Source organism: Silene latifolia, chromosome 2 (genome assembly GCF_048544455.1).
Source record: "Silene latifolia isolate original U9 population chromosome 2, ASM4854445v1, whole genome shotgun sequence".
Classification (NCBI taxonomy): Eukaryota; Viridiplantae; Streptophyta; class Magnoliopsida; order Caryophyllales; family Caryophyllaceae; genus Silene; species Silene latifolia.
In genome coordinates, this window is record NC_133527.1 from 6,305,823 (window position 1) to 6,325,376 (window position 19,554).

At 36.8% G+C, this 19,554-nt stretch overlaps 2 protein-coding genes across 2 annotated transcripts; one reads left to right on the top strand and one right to left on the bottom strand.

Annotated features, from left to right (window-relative positions):
- Positions 1–912: 912 nt before the first annotated feature.
- LOC141642137 (putative 4-hydroxy-4-methyl-2-oxoglutarate aldolase 3) lies at positions 913–1,575 on the top strand. The gene has a single exon (XM_074450831.1). It carries the CDS (start codon positions 942–944, stop codon positions 1,434–1,436), a length of 495 nt encoding a protein of 164 aa, XP_074306932.1. The 5' UTR covers positions 913–941; the 3' UTR covers positions 1,437–1,575.
- A 5,421-nt stretch (positions 1,576–6,996) lies between these two features.
- Positions 6,997–12,596, bottom strand: LOC141642138 (uridine nucleosidase 1). The gene is made up of 9 exons (XM_074450832.1): positions 12,072–12,596; positions 10,715–10,830; positions 10,547–10,606; positions 9,367–9,549; positions 9,179–9,283; positions 8,457–8,553; positions 8,268–8,375; positions 7,542–7,677; positions 6,997–7,424 (listed from the first exon to the last, which is right to left on the bottom strand). Exons 1-9 carry the CDS (start codon positions 12,190–12,192, stop codon positions 7,301–7,303), a joined length of 1,050 nt encoding a protein of 349 aa, XP_074306933.1. The 5' UTR covers positions 12,193–12,596; the 3' UTR covers positions 6,997–7,300.
- Positions 12,597–19,554: the final 6,958 nt, after the last annotated feature.

Genomic DNA, 19,554 nt, shown 5'->3' on the forward strand with positions numbered 1-19,554 from the left:
CGTGTGGATATACATACGTAATTATGTACTCGATAAAATATGCGATATTTACATCGCGTTATAAAAGTGGAGGAATTACTTGGGATCGTATGAATCTACATTTTTTGTTAATGTTCGTATGGTAATCGAGTTATATGATTCGTGTAGTTTGATTTTGTATAACGAATCCACAATCTAGTTTATGTGTATGTGCAAATGCTTATAAGAAAAAATAATGGAAAAAATTGACTCGGAAATTGTACTAGTACATTAAATTAAATTTATTAAGGGTTAGAATTTAGGATATTCATGATCTCAAACGTATAAAATTTAGAATTTACCATTATTTTATTGTTAAAAAATAGTAACAGTTTTAGTTATAAGAAAAATAAGGGAAAAAATTGACTCGGAAATTGTACTAGTACATTAAATTTATTTAGGGTTAGAATTTAGAATAACACAAAAACGTAAAATTCAGAATTTATCATTATTTTATTGTTCAAAAATAGTATAACAGTTTTAGTTATAACTTTTATTATTAAATGATCACTTTTTATTATAAAATGGTAACATTTTTCTCATCTAAGCAACAATTTTCAGTCTGTTCTTTGGTCGCATACGAGTCGTGTTAACAATTGTATTGCACATACGTTAACGCATATTGTTTCGAGAGTTACTGCCTTACTGGTAAAGTTGTTTGGGCGGATGGTTTGCCACCTTCTGTAAATGCTGCTGTATCATTTGATCGTTTATTAAGAGAAAAAAAATGATCAATTGGTAAATATGAATAGCAAAACAAGTACGTAAGTGACAATATATGTGTGTGGTGTGAAGTCTTATCTTATCCAAACCACATGATCTACATTACTACCTTACCACAAAACACATAAAACTATAATCTTCCAACTTCCAAATCACTATCCCACAAATTTTTAAAAAAACTACACAAATATATACAAAAAATGGTAGCAACTACAGATATTTGCGATGCAAATTCAACCCTGTTATCAACAGGAGAACTTAAGGTGTTATTACCACTCTTCAAACCTTACGGTCGACGACAGGCCTTCAGTGGACCTGTCGTGACTGTAAGGGTATTTGAGGACAACGTAATTGTCCGAACCCTACTAGAGTCGACGGAACACCGGGGTAAGGTGTTAGTAGTGGATGGTGGAGGGAGCATGAGGTGTGCTTTATTAGGTGGGAATTTGGGCCAAATAGCCCAAAGTAATGGTTGGGTTGGGCTTATTGTAAATGGATGTGTTAGAGATGTGGATGAGATTAATGAATGTGATATTGGGGTTTGGGCCTTGGGAACTTGTCCAGTTAAGTCCAGAAAAATTGGAGCTGGTGAATTGAATGTTAGTGTTTCTTTTGCTGGTGCTTTGATCCATGATGGGGATTGGTTGTGGGCTGATAATGATGGTATTTTGGTTTCTAAACATCAACTAGGTTGATTACGAGCTGAGCTGAGCTGAGCCGAGCACGAGCTTGATCTTGCTCGGTTTGTCTTAGAAAACAAAACTCGAGCTTGAGTTTGAAAAAATTGAGCTTATTACCATGCTCGCGAGCTTTTACTTGAGCTCGAGTTCAATTCGAGTTTATATATAATTGTAAGTTATTGTTTTTTTTTTTTTTTTTTTTTTTTATTTCTTTATTTTCAATAAAAAAATGAGTCCGTTTTTGAAATAATGCTCAAAAATAAAATAATTATCGTTTTGGGTCGGTTTTAAAAATAATTATCGAAATGGTGTCCACGTAGGCTCGGTTTTCACGAGCCTGTGTGGGGTTTAAACACGCCATACGTATTGGCGTGTTTAGTTCAGAGAACACGCCATTAGATATGGCGTGTTTAATCAGTCCAAAATTTCAGGCATAATAGAAAGCTCAAACACGCCATATAGACTGGCGGGTCTTTATTGGGTAAACACGCCATTCTTTTTGGCGTGTGTCCACTGGAGTAGCTATGTACGTACACAGTTCTCAAAAACTAGCGCCTTCTCTTTTCTCTATCCTCCAATCTCAGACCCCTTTTTCTTTATCCTCCAACCTTCGCATCATAACCCAGAACAATCAAGTGACACCATTCCTCTCCTAACCACCATTGCTTCATCTTCAAACACTATTAATATGAACTATTTTTGGATTAATTTTTTTTCTAGCCAATTAATCTCTAAATAATCATCTAAATATTACGTATTTGATTTGATTGACATGAGAAAATGGAAATAGAAGATGGCAAACATTCTGGCCAATTAATCTCAACAACCACCATTTGACCACCCTAACCCCTCTCTCACCCATCACGAACCACCACACACGGACCCAAAAACTAAGAGCTTCTGCGTCTGGCTTAATTTGAATGGGCTTTGAGATTGGTCCGAACGAATCCATGTGATTTGATTCGTGATCGGTCCGATTGATTTGGTGGTACAAACTAGTTTGAGGATAGTTATTATGGAACATAGTAAGATGTGATGCAAACGAAGTTGATGAAAGATGCGGAGCCAAGGAGTTTATTCATGGACAGGACAAGAGTAATAAATAAGGTAGATGTGGGGTCTACTTTTTCAGCAAAAAGAAAGCAACTTAGAGACGCCATTCTTATCGGCGTGTATATAAAGGAAGACCCGCCGCTTACAGTGGCGTGTTTAGATTTTTTATTTTGCCTTCTTAATAACTCGAAACACGCCATATGTAATGGCGTGTTCATTGAACTAAACACGCCAATACGTATGGCGTGTTTAAGCCTCATACAGGCTCGTCAAAACCGAGTCTACGTGGACACCATTTCGATAAATGTTTTCAAAACCGACCCAAAACGACAATTCTTTTATTTTTGAGCATTATTTCAAAAACGGACTCTAAAAAAATTCGGATATTTTACGTACAAATATTGGGGAAATCAATGAATGGTTATACAAAGATATTTTATCACACAAGTTCGAGCCGAGCCAATGTTAGCTCGGCTTAACTCGTTAAGTTATCTATTCAAGCTCGCACAAATAGCCTAAGCTAAATTCGAGTTGCTCGTGAGCCGTCTTGTCTCATTAATACATCTGTATATATAACATAATAATTTGATTGTCCAATAAGAAGAAAAAGATGATTTATCTTCCTTTATTTGGGATTGTTGCCTTGTTGATTACTTTAAGAGGTGAGTAAGGATCCTCTCCATTTATCAAAAAGAAAAAAAAGGGAGCAAATGTTACATCATGAAAGGCTATACTCCGAGGTTCCTTTCCAATTTCCATTACCTAAGTAATGGATGGACCATTACTCTTAATACACTATTATAAAAGAATTTGTGATAAAATTATTACACTTTCTTCATCTCAATAAAACACTTGACCGTTTGTTTCTGAAAAAAATTCGGACCACTGAAAAGTAATGAAGAGAATCTTGACTGACTCAGCATCGAATTATATGATTCATCTAGTTTATGTGTATGCGCGAATGCTTAAAAGAAAACGTACTTACGGAAAAAAATTGACTCAACAATTGTAGTACTAAATTCTATAGCTACATACTTGCAAATAAAAAGAAGTTCAAATGACAATATTTTTCAAGATCGCAAATGTAGAATTTAGAATTTATGTAAAATATCGCATTCTATAACATAGTACTAAATCAAATGATACCGGTATATTGTAATATACCGTACTAATATTTTCTAATAAGAATAACCGAATTAATTGTATTTCCTTCACATTAGTTGGTTAACTATATAAACCAATTGATCAAATTTTTTTTTTTTTTTTTTTTTTTTTTTTTTGGTAAATTAAAGGTAGAAATGTGAGTCAAAGCATGGCATATTTGAGGGTCCATTCCCTTGCAATTTTGTTATAAACCTTCCTATTTTTCCAGTAGAGATCGCAAACAGGATTGCATGAATCATGTCCATGATCCGGGTCCGGTAGAAACGAGCATATCGACAACAATAGTTTCTCGATGGTTAGCGCCGGCGTCCATTCTGAAGCTAGTATGTCGATCCCAATTGTTCCGTCACTAGTGATGTTCGGGTGAAATACCTAGAAATACACATAATACGTCATGGTGTTATCTTGCATAAAATCGTCGTCTTATACTAATTTATTTCAAAGTTACATTACCCGTTAGATAATGTGAATTATATCACTTTGTTTATTTATAATATTATTTGTAACCCTTTTTAATAAAGGTTGGTTGTTTAATATGGACTTAAATGGAAAGAATATTCAATTATTAACCATAAATGTTGCTTGCGAGTTAATCTGAATATGATATTCCTAACATTTCAACATGTTATCACTTGAACTAATCATATAAAGTTAACCTAAATACAATGATTTCAGATACATGAAGTGACAAATTAAATAAAAAAACATAACATGAGTTAAAACACGAAAATAGGACAAGAAATTCGTACTCAATATTTAATGCTTCACTAAATATTAAAATTAGTAAATTACCTTGGTCTTAAACTTGATCTTAGGAGGTTTAAAAGGGTAATATATATGGACTTAAATGGAAAGAATATTTAATTATAAACCATAATTGTTACTAGCGAGTTAATCTAAGGCGCTGTTTGGTAAACAGCATATTGACCAAATTTTAGCATATTCAAGGTTTTTAGCATGTTTGACCAGTCAATATGCTAATTTTAGTGTTTGGTAAACAAAGATATTGAAACAAAGATATTTGGGGTCAATATGTTGTTTTACAATATCTTCTTACCCCAAAGATATTGGTTAAGATATTGTAAAATAGGAATTTTTTCTCCATTCACAAAGAAAACTAACAATCTACTAATCGTAATCACAATTACCAAACACTCAAATCAATTCTCGCTAATTATAATATGCTAGTCAAACCTTCGATAAAATCTCGCCATTTATAATCTAGCAATCTAACATCTTTGAAATTAATCCATTTTACCAAACAGAGCCTAAATATGATATTTTTAACATTTTAACACGTCATCACCTGAACAAATCATATACTATTAATCTGAATATGACAAATAAAAAACATAGTCAGACATGAGTTGGAACACGAAAATGAGACAAGAAATCCGTAAATATACAAAAATACCTTAGTCTTAAACTTGATCTTGGGAGGTTTGAAAGGGTAATCTTTAGGAACATGGATAGAAAGGAAGAACAAGCCACCTTCAAAAGGAGTACCACAAGGACCAACAATGACACCTTGTAATTTCATAATGTTATTTGAATTAACAAGGCCATAGCTAATATAACCTATGCTATGATCCATTTTTGAGAGCTCATTACACATCCTAGCATTTATGGGATGATTCACCTTCACTTTCGGCTTTTCGACCTCGATTTCATTGGCTTTATTAATCAAAGGCTCTTTGAGCTCAACTAGGTCATCCTTATGTGCTTGGTAGCCTTGGTTGGTCTTCTTCAATGTGAATAATGACTTGGAATGTGCTTGAAAACGAGCTAGGATCGTCATTTTCGTTGAATTTTCGAGATTTACGACGAATTTAGAAGATTATTAGAATTATTAGACTACCCATTGTTAGTATATAAGATTGATGTTAATCAAGGATGCATGACTTTTGCTCTAGTTATAGTTTTTGTATGATGAGAAGGTAATAATAATAAGTGTGAATATATATGGGAAATTTTGGGGGTCAAAGGGTAAGAACTTTAATCAGGAAAACGTCTATAAATATTTTGTTATGCCTTGGACGGAACTAAATCAATAATGTATTAAATGTTGCCAGCTAATTAAACATACATTGCATTTTTTTTGTGACAGGGAACCAGCAGCTGCTACCTTTGGTATGCACTGGGTAAACCACCTGAGGGTGATAGGCTCGAAGTCTATAAGACATGGACTCGGGCCATAAATACCCCACAAAATTGCTTTTGGGAGGTTTGAACCTGAGTCTCTTGGGAATTTCACCCAACTTTTAACAACTAAGCTCAAAGTCTATAAGGCATGAATCAGGCTAGTATAAGTAAGCTCTATTTTACCTTAGGAAAAGATGATTATGTGCTACTTTTATAGAGGTATTGTCAATTTGTTATCTTTTATTTCGGAAGTTGCGGGTTTTATTATTATTTTTAGGTGTGAGCGGAAAAGCGTACGGTCAATATAAGATACAGAGTAGAAGAAAATGATTTGAATTGACACGTTAATGATTTAAACTTCCTACTGTCAACCTTATTAATTCTTTACGTTTGCTTTTTAAAAACTAATGAAAAGAAATACGGAATATACGCTTTAAGAAATGCAAAAGATGAAAAATTAATGTGTATGTGAGAAGTAAAAGTACCTAAAACGGAAATGTAAGGAAATGATTAAGAAGCAGCCAAATAAGGAAAACGTAAAGAATTAATCGACATAGAGGAAGGTGCGAATTTTGGGACGAAGCTAAAAACAGACGGTCAAATTCGTGTAGTGCAGGCATACGCGTGAACAAAAATTTACCTTTTTAGCATCATACTCAAGTATTACCTGTTTTCATTTTCTAGGTATTTATTTTTGTTCTTGCTTGCTTGCACAAATTATGCAACAACCATACCTGAATTTCTTCAGATTGCTTGTAATAAGCAAATCATTTTCCGATGATCCAAAACCGTAATTTGTTAATTATGATATCGACTGTGGATGTGTATGACTAATTATTATTAACACCGTTCTTCACTCCAAAAAACAAAAAGAAGATAATTTACTTTTGCATTCATTTGATTGATGATTTCAGATGTTTACATTACTATTGGAGTATATTGACGGTATTGGAGTGTACCAACGGAAACAAGGCATACACGGGACACGACAACTGGCAATTTGACGATAATCATATCGGTATCATTATAGTCAAATTGCCAGTTGTCGTGTCCCGTGTATGCCTTGTTTCCGTTGGTACACTCCAATACCGTCAATATACTCCAATAATTACCAAAACCATTTTAATTTCCCTACAACTGTCACACGAGTGTTCAAACCTCGTCAACCACATCTTTACTACCAAGTAAGCAATAAACGCGAAAAATACTCGCAAGTAAGAATTTTGGGTAGATAAGTTTTATTGAGGCGAAATACAGCATCATTGATGCAACAATAATTTATGAAACTGTACTGAATTAATAAGCAATGGTGGCCAGAAAGTTGCGACCGAATATAAAAGTCAGGACGAGTTACTTGTGGAACATCGGAAGGGTAAAGGTATAAACAAGAGCGACAATGGAAGTATTTAATCCGATTATCTGATTTCTTATGATTTTTTAAAAACCCCTCACAGGATTTGAAAACCGGGTAAGAAATCAGATAATCAAATGGAATATGAACCCCGGCGTGACAGTCGCTTCTACAATGTACTCTCATGCTCTTCGATTAACTGGTTTTTTATGTACGTTAGAACTTGTTCCACATTAACAGTCCAAGCCACTGAAATCGGTGAATATCCTGTCCACGGATTATCGGTATTCCACCTGTATGAAGTGAAATTCAATGATCAGAAAATAGATAAAAGCATGTTTTTATCTTCAAATGAAAATTAAGATGGAATGTTTAATTTAAAGAGACGGTGAAAGAAAAACGAGACCGACTTTTTAAGTCCTTGATCCAATAATGTATGGCCCACGCAAACGCCTTGGGTCTCTACTCTTACAACTCCTTTCTTGTATGTAAAGAGATCAGGCCTCACAACTGCCACAAAGCTTACGGGATCGTGAAGGAATATACCTGCATCCATATAATCGGCAACAAATACATGCATTGTCATATCGGTTGATCGATCAAATTTACGCTAAAAATATATAATCGTTCCAATTCTTTTATTTTATACTCGTACTACTTTCTATAATCGGCAACAAATATATGCATTGTCGTAAAGGGTTGGTCAATCAAATTTACGCCAAAAATATGTTTTGTACTCGTTCCAATTCTTTTATTTTATACTAATTTCTATTTTCGGCTGATTTTTCTTTTTTCGGGTAAATTCTGAACTTACGAATAGACAAACTATCCTCGAAAGGCAACAATTATGACTTGGCATAAAGCTAATAATTGAGGGAAAGTAGTTTAGGAATATAAGATTAAAAAGCAAGGATTCCCCGAAAGCAAAACATAAGTACTATGTTACTCAGACTCGGCTGCAAGTGTAAGAAATGACACAGTGTCGAATACAGTTATTTTCCGCAAAGTTCTCAATTTTTTGGTCTAGAATGATGTGTCGAACTATTGTGTTGTGTCGGACACACGACATGCACCATAGGGAAGTGTCGGGGTAACATAGCATAAGAATTTAGAAAATCAGATGAAGTATATCTTACCGTATACGCCGTCTGACTTGACATGCCAATCTCTGTAAAATTTGCACATATCAGTGATTCTTTTACAATGTTTTCCTTTTGATTCTCTCAGTTCCTGAAGATCCTTATCTGCCATCATATCAATGTTACCAGGTTAATGACTGGCGGAAAGTACTACAATGTCAAAAACTATGAAGTGGGAAACTTCACCTGTTAATTTGACTTGAGTAGTGATGTTAATGCCTACTACTGTGACATTTGCCCCTGAAGTAAACACGACATCGGCTGCTTCAGGGTCCCCATAGATCTGCACCCAAGCACAAGGTAGAAACATATAAATACAAGGGTCACTGAAGGAGAATCTAGAAACAGGGTTTTAGAATCCGATACTGTTTAGCATTTTAGACATGAAATCGGCAAGCTTCCTGTCGGATTGTCCTACATCATGAGACGGTTTCAAAAACGATCATAGTCCAACATGTTAACAAATACTTGAATTTATCCAACATTTTAATATTATTACATGTTGACTGCATGTATATAAAACAAGTTATATATACTCAATGAGTTTTTTAGTTGGGCAATTGTTAATATGCTAGTCTTATTGATAAGACCGTCCTATTCAACACAAATTCTAATTTCGGACGGTCTTAACTAAAGACGAGAAAAATGCCACCATTTTATAATAAAAAGTAACCATTTAATGATAAAAGGTTATAACTACGATTGTCACTTCCTAATGTTAAACTGGTGTTAACTTATTATCAGGAATAGTTCACATTTTTATCGTAAAATTGTCACATTTTAACTTAAGACGGAGTCTGAATTTCTGAAATGTGACTTGCTGCCTATTCAACAATTTCAACATGAACAAATCTGCACTATCAATTAGACATAAGTATTTGATAAGGGCAAGATGACTCAGGACTGACATTTGCTTCAGCGGCGGGATTAACATTTCCTAGAGAGAAAAAAGCACCCCCAAGAACCACAATCTTTTTAACTTTGCTAGCAAAAGATGAATCCCTCTTGATTGCCTGCAAAAGTCGAAGAAGTTTTTAAAAGAGGCTACAGACTTCAACCAAGAGATGTAATGAATCGCATTATCAGCCAAACCTACCAGAGCTATGTTTGTCAGCGGCCCTAGTGCTAGAACAGTTACTTCACCAGGGTATTCAGAAACTTTATCAACCAAAAATTCGGCAGCACTTTTCGTACTTTTTTTCATGTTCGGAGGTGGTAGAAAAATGTTACCCAAGCCATCAGAACCATGAACAAAGTCAGCAACACGCGGCTTGCCACCCTGATCAATATAAAGTGTTCATGATTAGTATTACATACAAATGAGATTTCTTTAGTAACTGATCGGTAAAGATGAAATATCTAAAAAAGAGTTAATCGATATTTACTCAGACACAGCTAAAAATATTAAAGGGCTGTGTGTCAAAGTACTGGTTAAGGCGGTTAATCGGTTATGTTATAAGAAACCACAGATTTTGGCTACATTGAAGTGTCAAATGTCTTCCAAGTGTAGGCAAGGTATTTGAAGAGTTGAAATAATACAGGGAACAACAATTGTATTGAGATTTGCTTTACTATTAATTACTGAAGAAATTCTCCTAATCATGTACAAAAGATTCTTATAGCACTTATGAGAAAGTAAGATGCTCGAAAAGTAGCATGTTTGTCACCTTGGAATTGAAAACAGAAGCTTTAGAACATGGAATTTCCCATACTAAGGATCATTCCTGAAAATACTTTTGCAAGACAAATCTGAACTTTTAAGTGACGCGGTTATTATCATGGGAATATAAGATCCCTTTGTCACTTTCATTTCTTTAGATCGAAAGGGATAAAAGACAGTCCACTAAGAGCTACAGTAGATACTTCATAGGTCAAAATAACGTTGACAGAGCTCGAACTTCTGGAACAGCATACAGTGTGTGAGTAAAATTACTCTGAGGACGGCAGTTGACTAAGGGCTACGAATGCATACTTAACATTTCGGATTTAAATAAAATGCGGGCAGCAAGTATAGATGATGGCCTATAAAAAGTCAATTAAGGCGAAAAAAATCCCTCTCTCACAACAGCCACAAGTCAAAGTTCTCTTCCTAAACAAGAGTCCAAGAGAGCGACAAATTGCTGAACAAAAACTCATTTTTCTTTTAGGCTCTAATTTCTCTATTTTTTTTTTCCCTTTCGAGTAGTAGGAATGACGCATCAACAATTAAGGGGCTTTCTTTCGTTTCCTCTCTAAGAAGTAGCGCAGAATAAGCATTCACAAGTCCGATGAAATACCTTAAGAGGCTCATGACTTCCCTCTGCAACAGGAACATCAGGCCGCCCTGCAATCTCACACTATCCTTTTGCAAATTAAAATCAGTGAGTAATGGTGGAGACTGGAGACTAATGCCTGCCATTATTTACAAAAGGATGAAATATTGAATAACAAAATGCAAAAAATACCAGGAGCAACGCATTTCGAGTGGAATCTTCTGTTAACACATTGCCAAATATTGTTGTCAAACCAAGGATATCCACTGCTTCACATTGAAAGGCCATTAAAATGGCCATGCTATCGTCTGTAAAGTTGAAAAACCCACAAATTTCTCAATCTCTACACTGACATATGCACAAGAATACATGGGATATACGACACATGGAAATATCAGAACATGCAAACCAGTATACTTGGCAACAGATAGAGAAAGACGGGGAATACAACAAAAGTAATGAAATGCCAAATGGAAAGGCATCGTGAGCATGAGCACATGTCTAAGATAAGCAAAACTCTCAATATTGATGTAACAACAAGTCTACCGCTGATAATGCATCTTCTAAGGTTCTGCACAATGGCACATTGACGGACCTTAGTGACCGACTCACATAAACTTGTTTATGAACTATTGCAAGTTGGACAAAATACATACAAAAAAAATTGTTTTACAGTGCATGTACATTGTTACACCTTCTTCTGCAACTGGTGGATCAACATTCAAGGACTCGGGTTGTTTAAACTTCTAATTTGCACTGCCCATTTTCCGCTAAACTAATCTAAAATCTATAATTGTTTTCCAGCAACAGCTTTGAAAGTTTTAAGAGACCCGAAACAAAATTTTCCGGATCCAACAGTAATGCAGAAACTCCCATGTTACTGATTAGGATGCAGAGTAGCACAAAGACCGAGTTTCTAGCATTAGGCTATGTCAAACAGATTATTTACGTTTGTTTTTGGATCGCTTTTTTAAGCAAGTCGGATCTGAACTCTGATCACACAAACTCAACTTTAACCACCGTTCTCTCAGCACAATGCTAATCACCTAACTCTAATCCTAAAATTCTAATCAAACACTACAATCAGTTTCCATAACTTAACATACAGAAGAAACTAGAAACTTCAGTTCTATGATTCATGCACCAGTTCACCATTACAAAATCAATTCTCATTCGAGGCGGAAAATCAGCAATTTCATAACAAATACTAAAACATTAAACAAAAAAACACTAAAATCAGTTGCCATTTTGCCATAACTTCACTCGACAAAGCTCAATTCTGTGATGCATGAAGAATCACACCATTAAAAATCAAGTCTTTTATTAGCAACAATTCATAACTAAAAAAAATCACTTGAAATACATAACTGCATACTAAATGGCTAAATGGGGATATCACACTAACATCAGTAATTATTGTATAAGACCGTCTAACAACAAAATACGCATTTAACCAATAAAAAGACCGTCTCTGATTCTATAACTTGCACCCGAATAAACAAAGGTAAACAAATGAACAAAACGGAAAGATTAAAGATTAAAATTTTACCAATTCCAGGATCAGTATCAATAATAAGCTTCTCAAGTTTAGGAGATGAACCACTAATTGAAAGACCAAGACCATCTAACTGAGAATCTGAAACAATTGATTCTTCTACAATTGTACCCATTTTAATTAACACAAAACCCAATATTAATTACAGTTTAAATTTGCAAATTCAACAACAAAAACCCTTTTTTCTTCCCCAATTATCACCAAAGATTCAATTTTTTTTACTTGTACTTAATCAAACTTGAATAATTATGAATGAAATTGATCAATTACTAAAATTTATGGGATTTTTTTTAAAAAATGGGTAGGTAGATGAATATGATTATGATGATAATTGATGTGTGTGAAACGAAAGAAGATAAAAGATTAGTTGGGTTTTATACAAAGAAGTAGATTGTAAGTTTGTGAACCATTGAATCGTGTACAAGTAGGCATCCAACTAATCAATACGTAGATCTAATTTCAGTTGTTTATTCGTGCTCTAGTATGATTTTGACTCTTCCCCATTTCCTAGCAATAATCGATTTCGTATATTTGAGTGTTTAATAATCGTATCGAATATTGGAAGGAAATAATTCATGACAATAGTTGTAACAGTTAGTTTTGCTGAAAACGGGTCGGAGCAAATGACGAGTAATGTCACTCATAAAACGGATAGGAGGGACAAGGTGGGGACGCCCCCATGTGTTTTCCTCTCTCCTCTATTTGGGTCATTTGTGAGAGAAAAAGGTATCCGTCACTTCAAAGTGACGGATACGTGCCGTCTTCAATGAGATTTTGTGTAGTTGTAATTAGACTAGTTAAACGGGTTAGGTTTAGGTTGAAACGTTTAGGTTTGCAAGAAGTCGGATCATCTCTAGTCGGTTTGAGGACATTTTTGGATCTGCTATGTTATCAAGTTATTCATAAAATATTTAGGCCATGTTCTTTTGCGATGAATGAAACTGACAGAACTGAATTAAGTTGGAGTGAGCCGAACTAAAATTAAATGAGCTGAACTGAAATTGAAAGTTGCTGAGATAAATAGAGCTGAAATTAAGGTGAAAAGAATGTTTACTAGTGTGGAACTAGAAAACATTCGAGTCGGGTATGAGTTAAGCTCATTTCCTTAATTTGGATGTCGATGAGTACAACATCACTTAATGATCCATTGGAATTGGCCTCTAATAAGGGCACCAGCATAGAGATGGCAATCCGGGCCGGGCTAAGGCGGGCGGCACGGCACGGGCACGACGAGTCCCAAGACGGCACGACACGGACGGATGAATAATACGATGGCACGGGCACGCACGACGAACGGGTTTGAGGCGGGCCGCGGCCGCATTTTTTGAAATTCCCGTGCCTAGGCACGGCACGCCCAAGCACGGAGGGTCCCAAGCACGAACCAGGCACGGCGGGCCTGGCACGGCACGGCTCGAGATTTGGCCCGTTTCTTAATTATTTAATTAAATTCCATTTTTTAATATCATTTTTTAATTATTTAATTAAATCTACTACATTAAAAATACAAGCAATCAACTAATCAAGACATCAAGTACATTAATATTTAATAAAATATATATTTAAATCGTTAATATTCATTATTTATATAAATAAAAGAGTATATAGAAAAAGATACTAAGGTTATTGGGCCGGCCCACGTGCTAGGCACGATTAGCCCATGGGCCAGGCACGGCCCAAGCACGAAACTGGGCGTGCCAGGAGCGGGCCGCGGTGGAGATTTGGGTGAATGGGCCAGGCACGGCACGACACGGCCAGCCCAATATCCGTGCCTGTGCCGGGCCAATTTTTGGGGAAGGCACGATGGGCCGGCCCAGCACGGCCCAATGCCAACTCTACACCAGCATTGGCGATTGACATGATCCAAACACTATGTTAATTTCTTTTAGAAATTATAATAAAGTTTTCTTATATAGTAATATCGTAATTAAAGCAAACTATCTGATATAATATTCGTTAGTAATATTCATTATTCGTTATTCCTTACACAAAGTACCAAAACATGCTCCTTCCCGCTCTTGTAACACGTATGGTGGGAAGACATTTGAAGATCCAATTTTCATGTGGCCTAAATGGTATGCTATATGTTTATTTTTTTGTTGATCACGAGTATTCCATGTCGATAGTTACGGTAATTTCTTTTGGATACTGAAAGACAACTTAATGAATAGCCCAAATTTTGAGTTTTTCATCTATAAAAGTCATAAATTATATCCCTAACACTTCTGCAAAATCATATGTTAGCATAATATCTCGGATATTATGCACCTAGTACATATTAGTTGCTATTTTCTTGTTATCTTATTCCCATTGTATATTCCTAGTTGAGGGGATTTGGTTATTTGTTTAGCATATAGCAACTATATCTTGTATATATTAACATACGTACAATGAATGAAACACAAAAATATTTCCACAAAACTTCTTCTGTCATTCTCTTACATTCACTACATGGTATCGTGAGCAAGGTCGTTCTTGCGATTTTTTTCTCTTTCTTTTCTCTGTTGATCTGTCACTATGGTTGACGATAAGTCAAGTGGTGGTGACGGGAAATCTATTGGTGGTGACGGCAGTAGCAATAGCCACACTATTAATCCTGTGTATGCTCTCTCGAACCAGGATGGAACGGGAGCACGCATAACCCATGTTCAACTCACTGGGCCGAAACTTATGCCGAGTGGGCTAAGGGTTTTCGCGTTGCGCTGGGGGCCAAGCGAAAGCTTGGATTTATTGATGGTACTCTCAAGCATAAGCCTTCTAATCCAAAGGAATACGCGGATTGGGAGGCTGTCAATTACACTATTATCGCATGGATTTTTAACACGATTGAACCGGGTGTCCGTTCGTCAATCTCTTACCGTGAAACTGCCTTTGATCTTTGGGAGGATATTCGAAAGCGTTTCTCGGTGGCCAATGACATCAAAATTTATCAACTCCAAGGCGATTTGGCCGCCTGCAAACAAAAGCCCGGTGAGTCTTTGATGGATTATTTTGGTCGTATAAAATTGTTATGGGACGACATCAATGATTATGATGTTTTGCCCAATTGTGAATGCTGTTCGAATTGCGATTTGCAAGGCATGATTCGTAAGCGCGGGGAGGTTGAACAGGTGTGTGGTTTTCTTATGGGTCTTGATCCCGTTTATACTAATGTACGGTCTAGCATACTCGGCTCTCCTCCTCTGCCTGATATACATGTTGTATATTCTCGCATTGCTCAAGAGGAGGATGTTCGTACTATTGCTCAGGCCCGTGAGGAAGCTTCTTCGCCTATGGCATGTGCGGTACATGGAAAGAGTCAGCAGGCCAAATCCGAGGGTGGTAGCCGTCCTCGGTTCAAGTGCACTCATTGCAATAAAGATGGGCATACTGTGAGCCGTTGTTGGGAGAAGATTGGTTTCCCGGTTGGTCATCCTCGACATATACCAAAAACAGGGGACTCGTCGGCTTCAATCTCCGCTACCAAAACTAATGCTATTCTCGGTGAGACTCCGGCTGTTACTAATATGGTTCGACTCAGTGGTAAGCTTCCTTTCACATGGATAATTGATACGGGTGCCTCCACACACGTTTGTTACAATGAGAAATTATTTGAGTCGTGTGTAAATATCGCTCCTATCAATATTGGCTTACCAACTGGCGCAAGTTTGACGGCTACTAAGGCAGGGACTATAAAGATTAATGATAAATTGTCTTTGTTTAATGTTTTATTAGTTCTGTCTTTTACGTGCAATCTCCTTTCGGTCTCACAACTTCTAGCCAGACAAGAATTATGTGTGAAATTTACTAATTCTCGTTGTCTAATACAGGACCATGCCTCGACGACGATTGGTGTGGGTAATCTTTCTGACGGTCTCTTCTACCTGACGATGACGGAACCAACTCGTGTTAATGTTGTGACCGGGCAAGATGATGTAGCGCTGTGGCATCAACGACTTGGGCACCCTTCATCTCGGGTTATGAAGCATATCCCGTCTATTTCTAGTTTTAATTGTGATTTTTCGTCTTGTGATATTTGCTTTCGAGCCAAACAGACTCGTATTTCGTTTCCGTTAAGTGAAAATAAAGCTGCTTGTTTGTTCGATTTAATTCATTGTGATCTTTGGGGGCCGTATCACCCTAATCGTGCGTGCCATTCCCGATTTTTTTTATCTATTGTGGATGATTTTTCGAGATGTGTTTGGGTTTATTTATTGAAAACCAAGGATGAAGTTCCTAAGCTCATGCGTGAATTTTTCTCTCTAGTTGCTCGTCAATTTAATACTCATGTGAAAACTGTAAGGAGCGATAATGGAACAGAATTTCGGGGGCTTATACCTTATTTTCGAGAGAATGGAATTGTTTTTTAGACTTCTATGGTAAAGACACTCCAACAAAATGCTCGAGTCGATCGAAAACATAGGCATATTTTGAATGTTGCTCGAGCCCTTCGGTTCCAAAGTTCGTTACCTATTGAGTTTTGGGGGGAGTGTGTTTTAACAGCGGCACATTTAATTAATCGTACTCCTGTGGGGTAATATCCGTATAAAACCCTTAAATTTTAGGACTATAACGCAAAATTTAGCATGTGATTATTGTCATAAAACAAAATACAAGAGAAAACGATAAAGCATAAGAATTAACCTCGGGTCCTTTGAAATGCGGCCTAAGATAGAAATCAATGTAGATTTCCTCCTAATCGTTGCACCCAAGACCGTCTGAGACTATGCCCCTTGTGCTAGAAATGCTCTCTAATTGCCTTGCAATATTGAGAGAGCTTTTGTGAATTTTCTTGATGTGAGATCTAGGATTTTCAGAGGAAAAATGCTCTCAAAACCCTAATATTTTTGCAAATGAATGATTAGGTTACAAAAGGAGAGAGGCTCTCCTTTTGTTGCATTCGGCCGTGAGGTTCAATAGAGGAGGGAGTGGGCTTTCCACTTTCTCCTTATTTTTAACTCGTGGTCCGACTCGAAATTGCTAAATGTATATGACGGGATTTTATTATAAATCGTCATCGGTCATCGGTTATTAAAATATCGTCTAGCGACATGAATTAGTCGATATAATAATACATGTCCGATAATGACAATATTGTATAATTAATTTATTCAATATATACATTAATCAAATATAATCGTTTATATTTAATTTACGAATTAACTGTTTAATTCGCCTTAGCCATTATTATTTAATCCGTATTAAATAATTATCTCAACATCGCGTTTGACTAATTATCAGTCAATAACTCCGACTAACTGTTTAGTCATATTAGGCATCAGCATGACTGTATTTTCATACCGTCACATCTCTCAAACGTATCCTATAGGTGTGACTTTTAGGGACCAGTTGATCACCGCCATCTGTATGACAATAACGTCAAACTTATCTAGCAAGTCAACCGTTATTGATAAACGTGGACCAACTGATAATAGTACAAAAGTATACCCTTTGATCCTTTTAGAGATTTAAATGTTATTGCACTAACTGTAGAGGACACCAGCCCCAACAAGCTCCCACTTGTCCGTACAAGTGTATGTGTAATAACGTTATCCGCACTAACTGGAGGACACGGCTCCAACAAACTCCCACTTGTCCGTACAAGTGTATGTGCGATAACCGATTCTCATATTCATTTAAAATTTCTCCCACTCAATGTAAAACAATTTGCAGATCCGGATCCGCAAAGGTCGTATTTTACAATCGATCTGTATCAAGAGTGGTTTCCCCGACTAGAGAGTAACTCAACTGATAAAACGAATTCGTATTCGAGCATGGCCATGCATTTCATTCTGACTCCTCGAGTGGCCCTGAGAAATATCGAGTACCTGATAAAGGCTGAATATGTCCTTCAACTCGACTCCTTCCGATCTAAGCACAGCATGAAATGACCCAGAAAAAATCTACTTGGCCCCCTGTTACGGATGACCGTGAGAAAGAAACCAAAGTCACCCAAAATCTGTCTTAGTCTCAAGAGATAGTCGATAGTCAAAAGAATCGAATCTTAGGATCACCATGGAGGTCCTATCCACGACCTGGCACCGAATGTTATAAAACATTTAGGACTCCACGTCGATGTCACAATTGTGTCCTACGAGATATCCGTATAAATCGCCTCTGTGATTGGTCAGTCAACCTTTTGACTTATGGCTCGTTGAACCCACCATCAACCAACGTCACAAAATAATTGCCAGAGTTATCAGCTCACGTGGGCAATTAAGGACCAAAATATAATGTTTGTTCAGTTCACTTTGTGGTGTTCAAAATTGTCGTACAAATCCACATGAAAAACAGAATATATAAATATCAAAACGATGATGTCGTGTAGAGTACAAAAGAGAATGAATCTAATCCATAAAAGAGTACTACAACTCAGGAACACGTTTAATTCCCATGGAATTAACATGCCCTTCATGCTTATCTTGTCGTAATGGTTTAGTGAGAGGATCTGCTATGTTATCATCTGTAGCAATCTTTTCTATCACTACTTCCTTTTGCTCCACGTAATCTCAGATTAGATGAGCTTTCCGTTGTACATGTCTAGACTTGTTGCTAGACTTAGGCTCCTTAGCTTGGAAGATGGCACCTCTATTGTCACAATAGATGGTGATCGGGTCATTCGAACTAGGCACTACAGATAGTCCTTGTAAGAATTGACGCATCCATATCGCTTCCTTTGCAGCTTCAGACGCGGCATAGTACTCGGACTCAGTCGTAGAATCTGCTGTAACACTTTGTTTGGAACTCTTCCAGATGACTGCAGCGCCATTAAGAGTAAAAACGAATCCAGACTGAGACTTTGAGTCATCTCGATCCGTTTGGAAGCTAGCATCTGGGTAACCGGTTGCGCATAGCTTTTGTTCGCCTCCATAAGTCAATGACCAAGCTTTAGACCTCCGTAGGTACTTAATAATGTTCTTGACAGCCATCCAATGTGATTCACCTGGATGCTGTTGGAATCGACTTGTCATACTCAATGCATATGCCACGTCCGGACGTGTGCATATCATGGCATACATGATTGATCCTATAGCCGAGGCATAAGGAATCCGTGTCATGCGCTCTTTCTCTTCCGGTGTCTCTGGTGCCTGAGACTTGCTCAAATGCACCCCTGGAGCCATAGGAAGAAACCCCTTTTTGGAGTTAGTCATGCTGAATCTCTCTAGAATCTTGTCTATGTAAGACTCCTGACTGAGAGACAATATCCGACGTGATCTATCTCGATAGATACGGATGCCCAAAATTCTTTGTGCCTCACCCATATCTTTCATCTGGAAATGGTTCTTCAACCATACTTTTACCGAAGTTAAGAGAGGTATGTCATTCCCAATCAGGAGTATGTCATCAACATACAATATTAAGAAGACAATATTGCTCCCACTCGACTTGATATATAGACATGGTTCCTCGACCGATCGAGTAAATCCATTTTCTTTTATCACTTGGTCGAAACGATGACTCCAACTCCTAGAAGCTTGCTTAAGTCCATAAATGGAACGCT

What these genes read in the sequence shown, in the direction of transcription:
- LOC141642137 (XM_074450831.1), top strand. Translation starts at nt 942, where the DNA reads ATGGTAGCAACTACAGATATTTGCGATGCAAATTCAACCCTGTTATCA.
- LOC141642138 (XM_074450832.1), bottom strand. Translation starts at nt 12,192, where the DNA reads ATGGGTACAATTGTAGAAGAATCAATTGTTTCAGATTCTCAGTTAGAT. An exon ending in GAAGTCATGAGCCTCTTAAG is followed by an intron (nt 9,550 to 10,546) that starts GTATTTCATCGG and finishes TATATTGATCAG; the next exon opens with GGTGGCAAGCCGCGTGTTGC. An exon ending in CGCTGACAAACATAGCTCTG is followed by an intron (nt 9,284 to 9,366) that starts GTAGGTTTGGCT and finishes CGACTTTTGCAG; the next exon opens with GCAATCAAGAGGGATTCATC.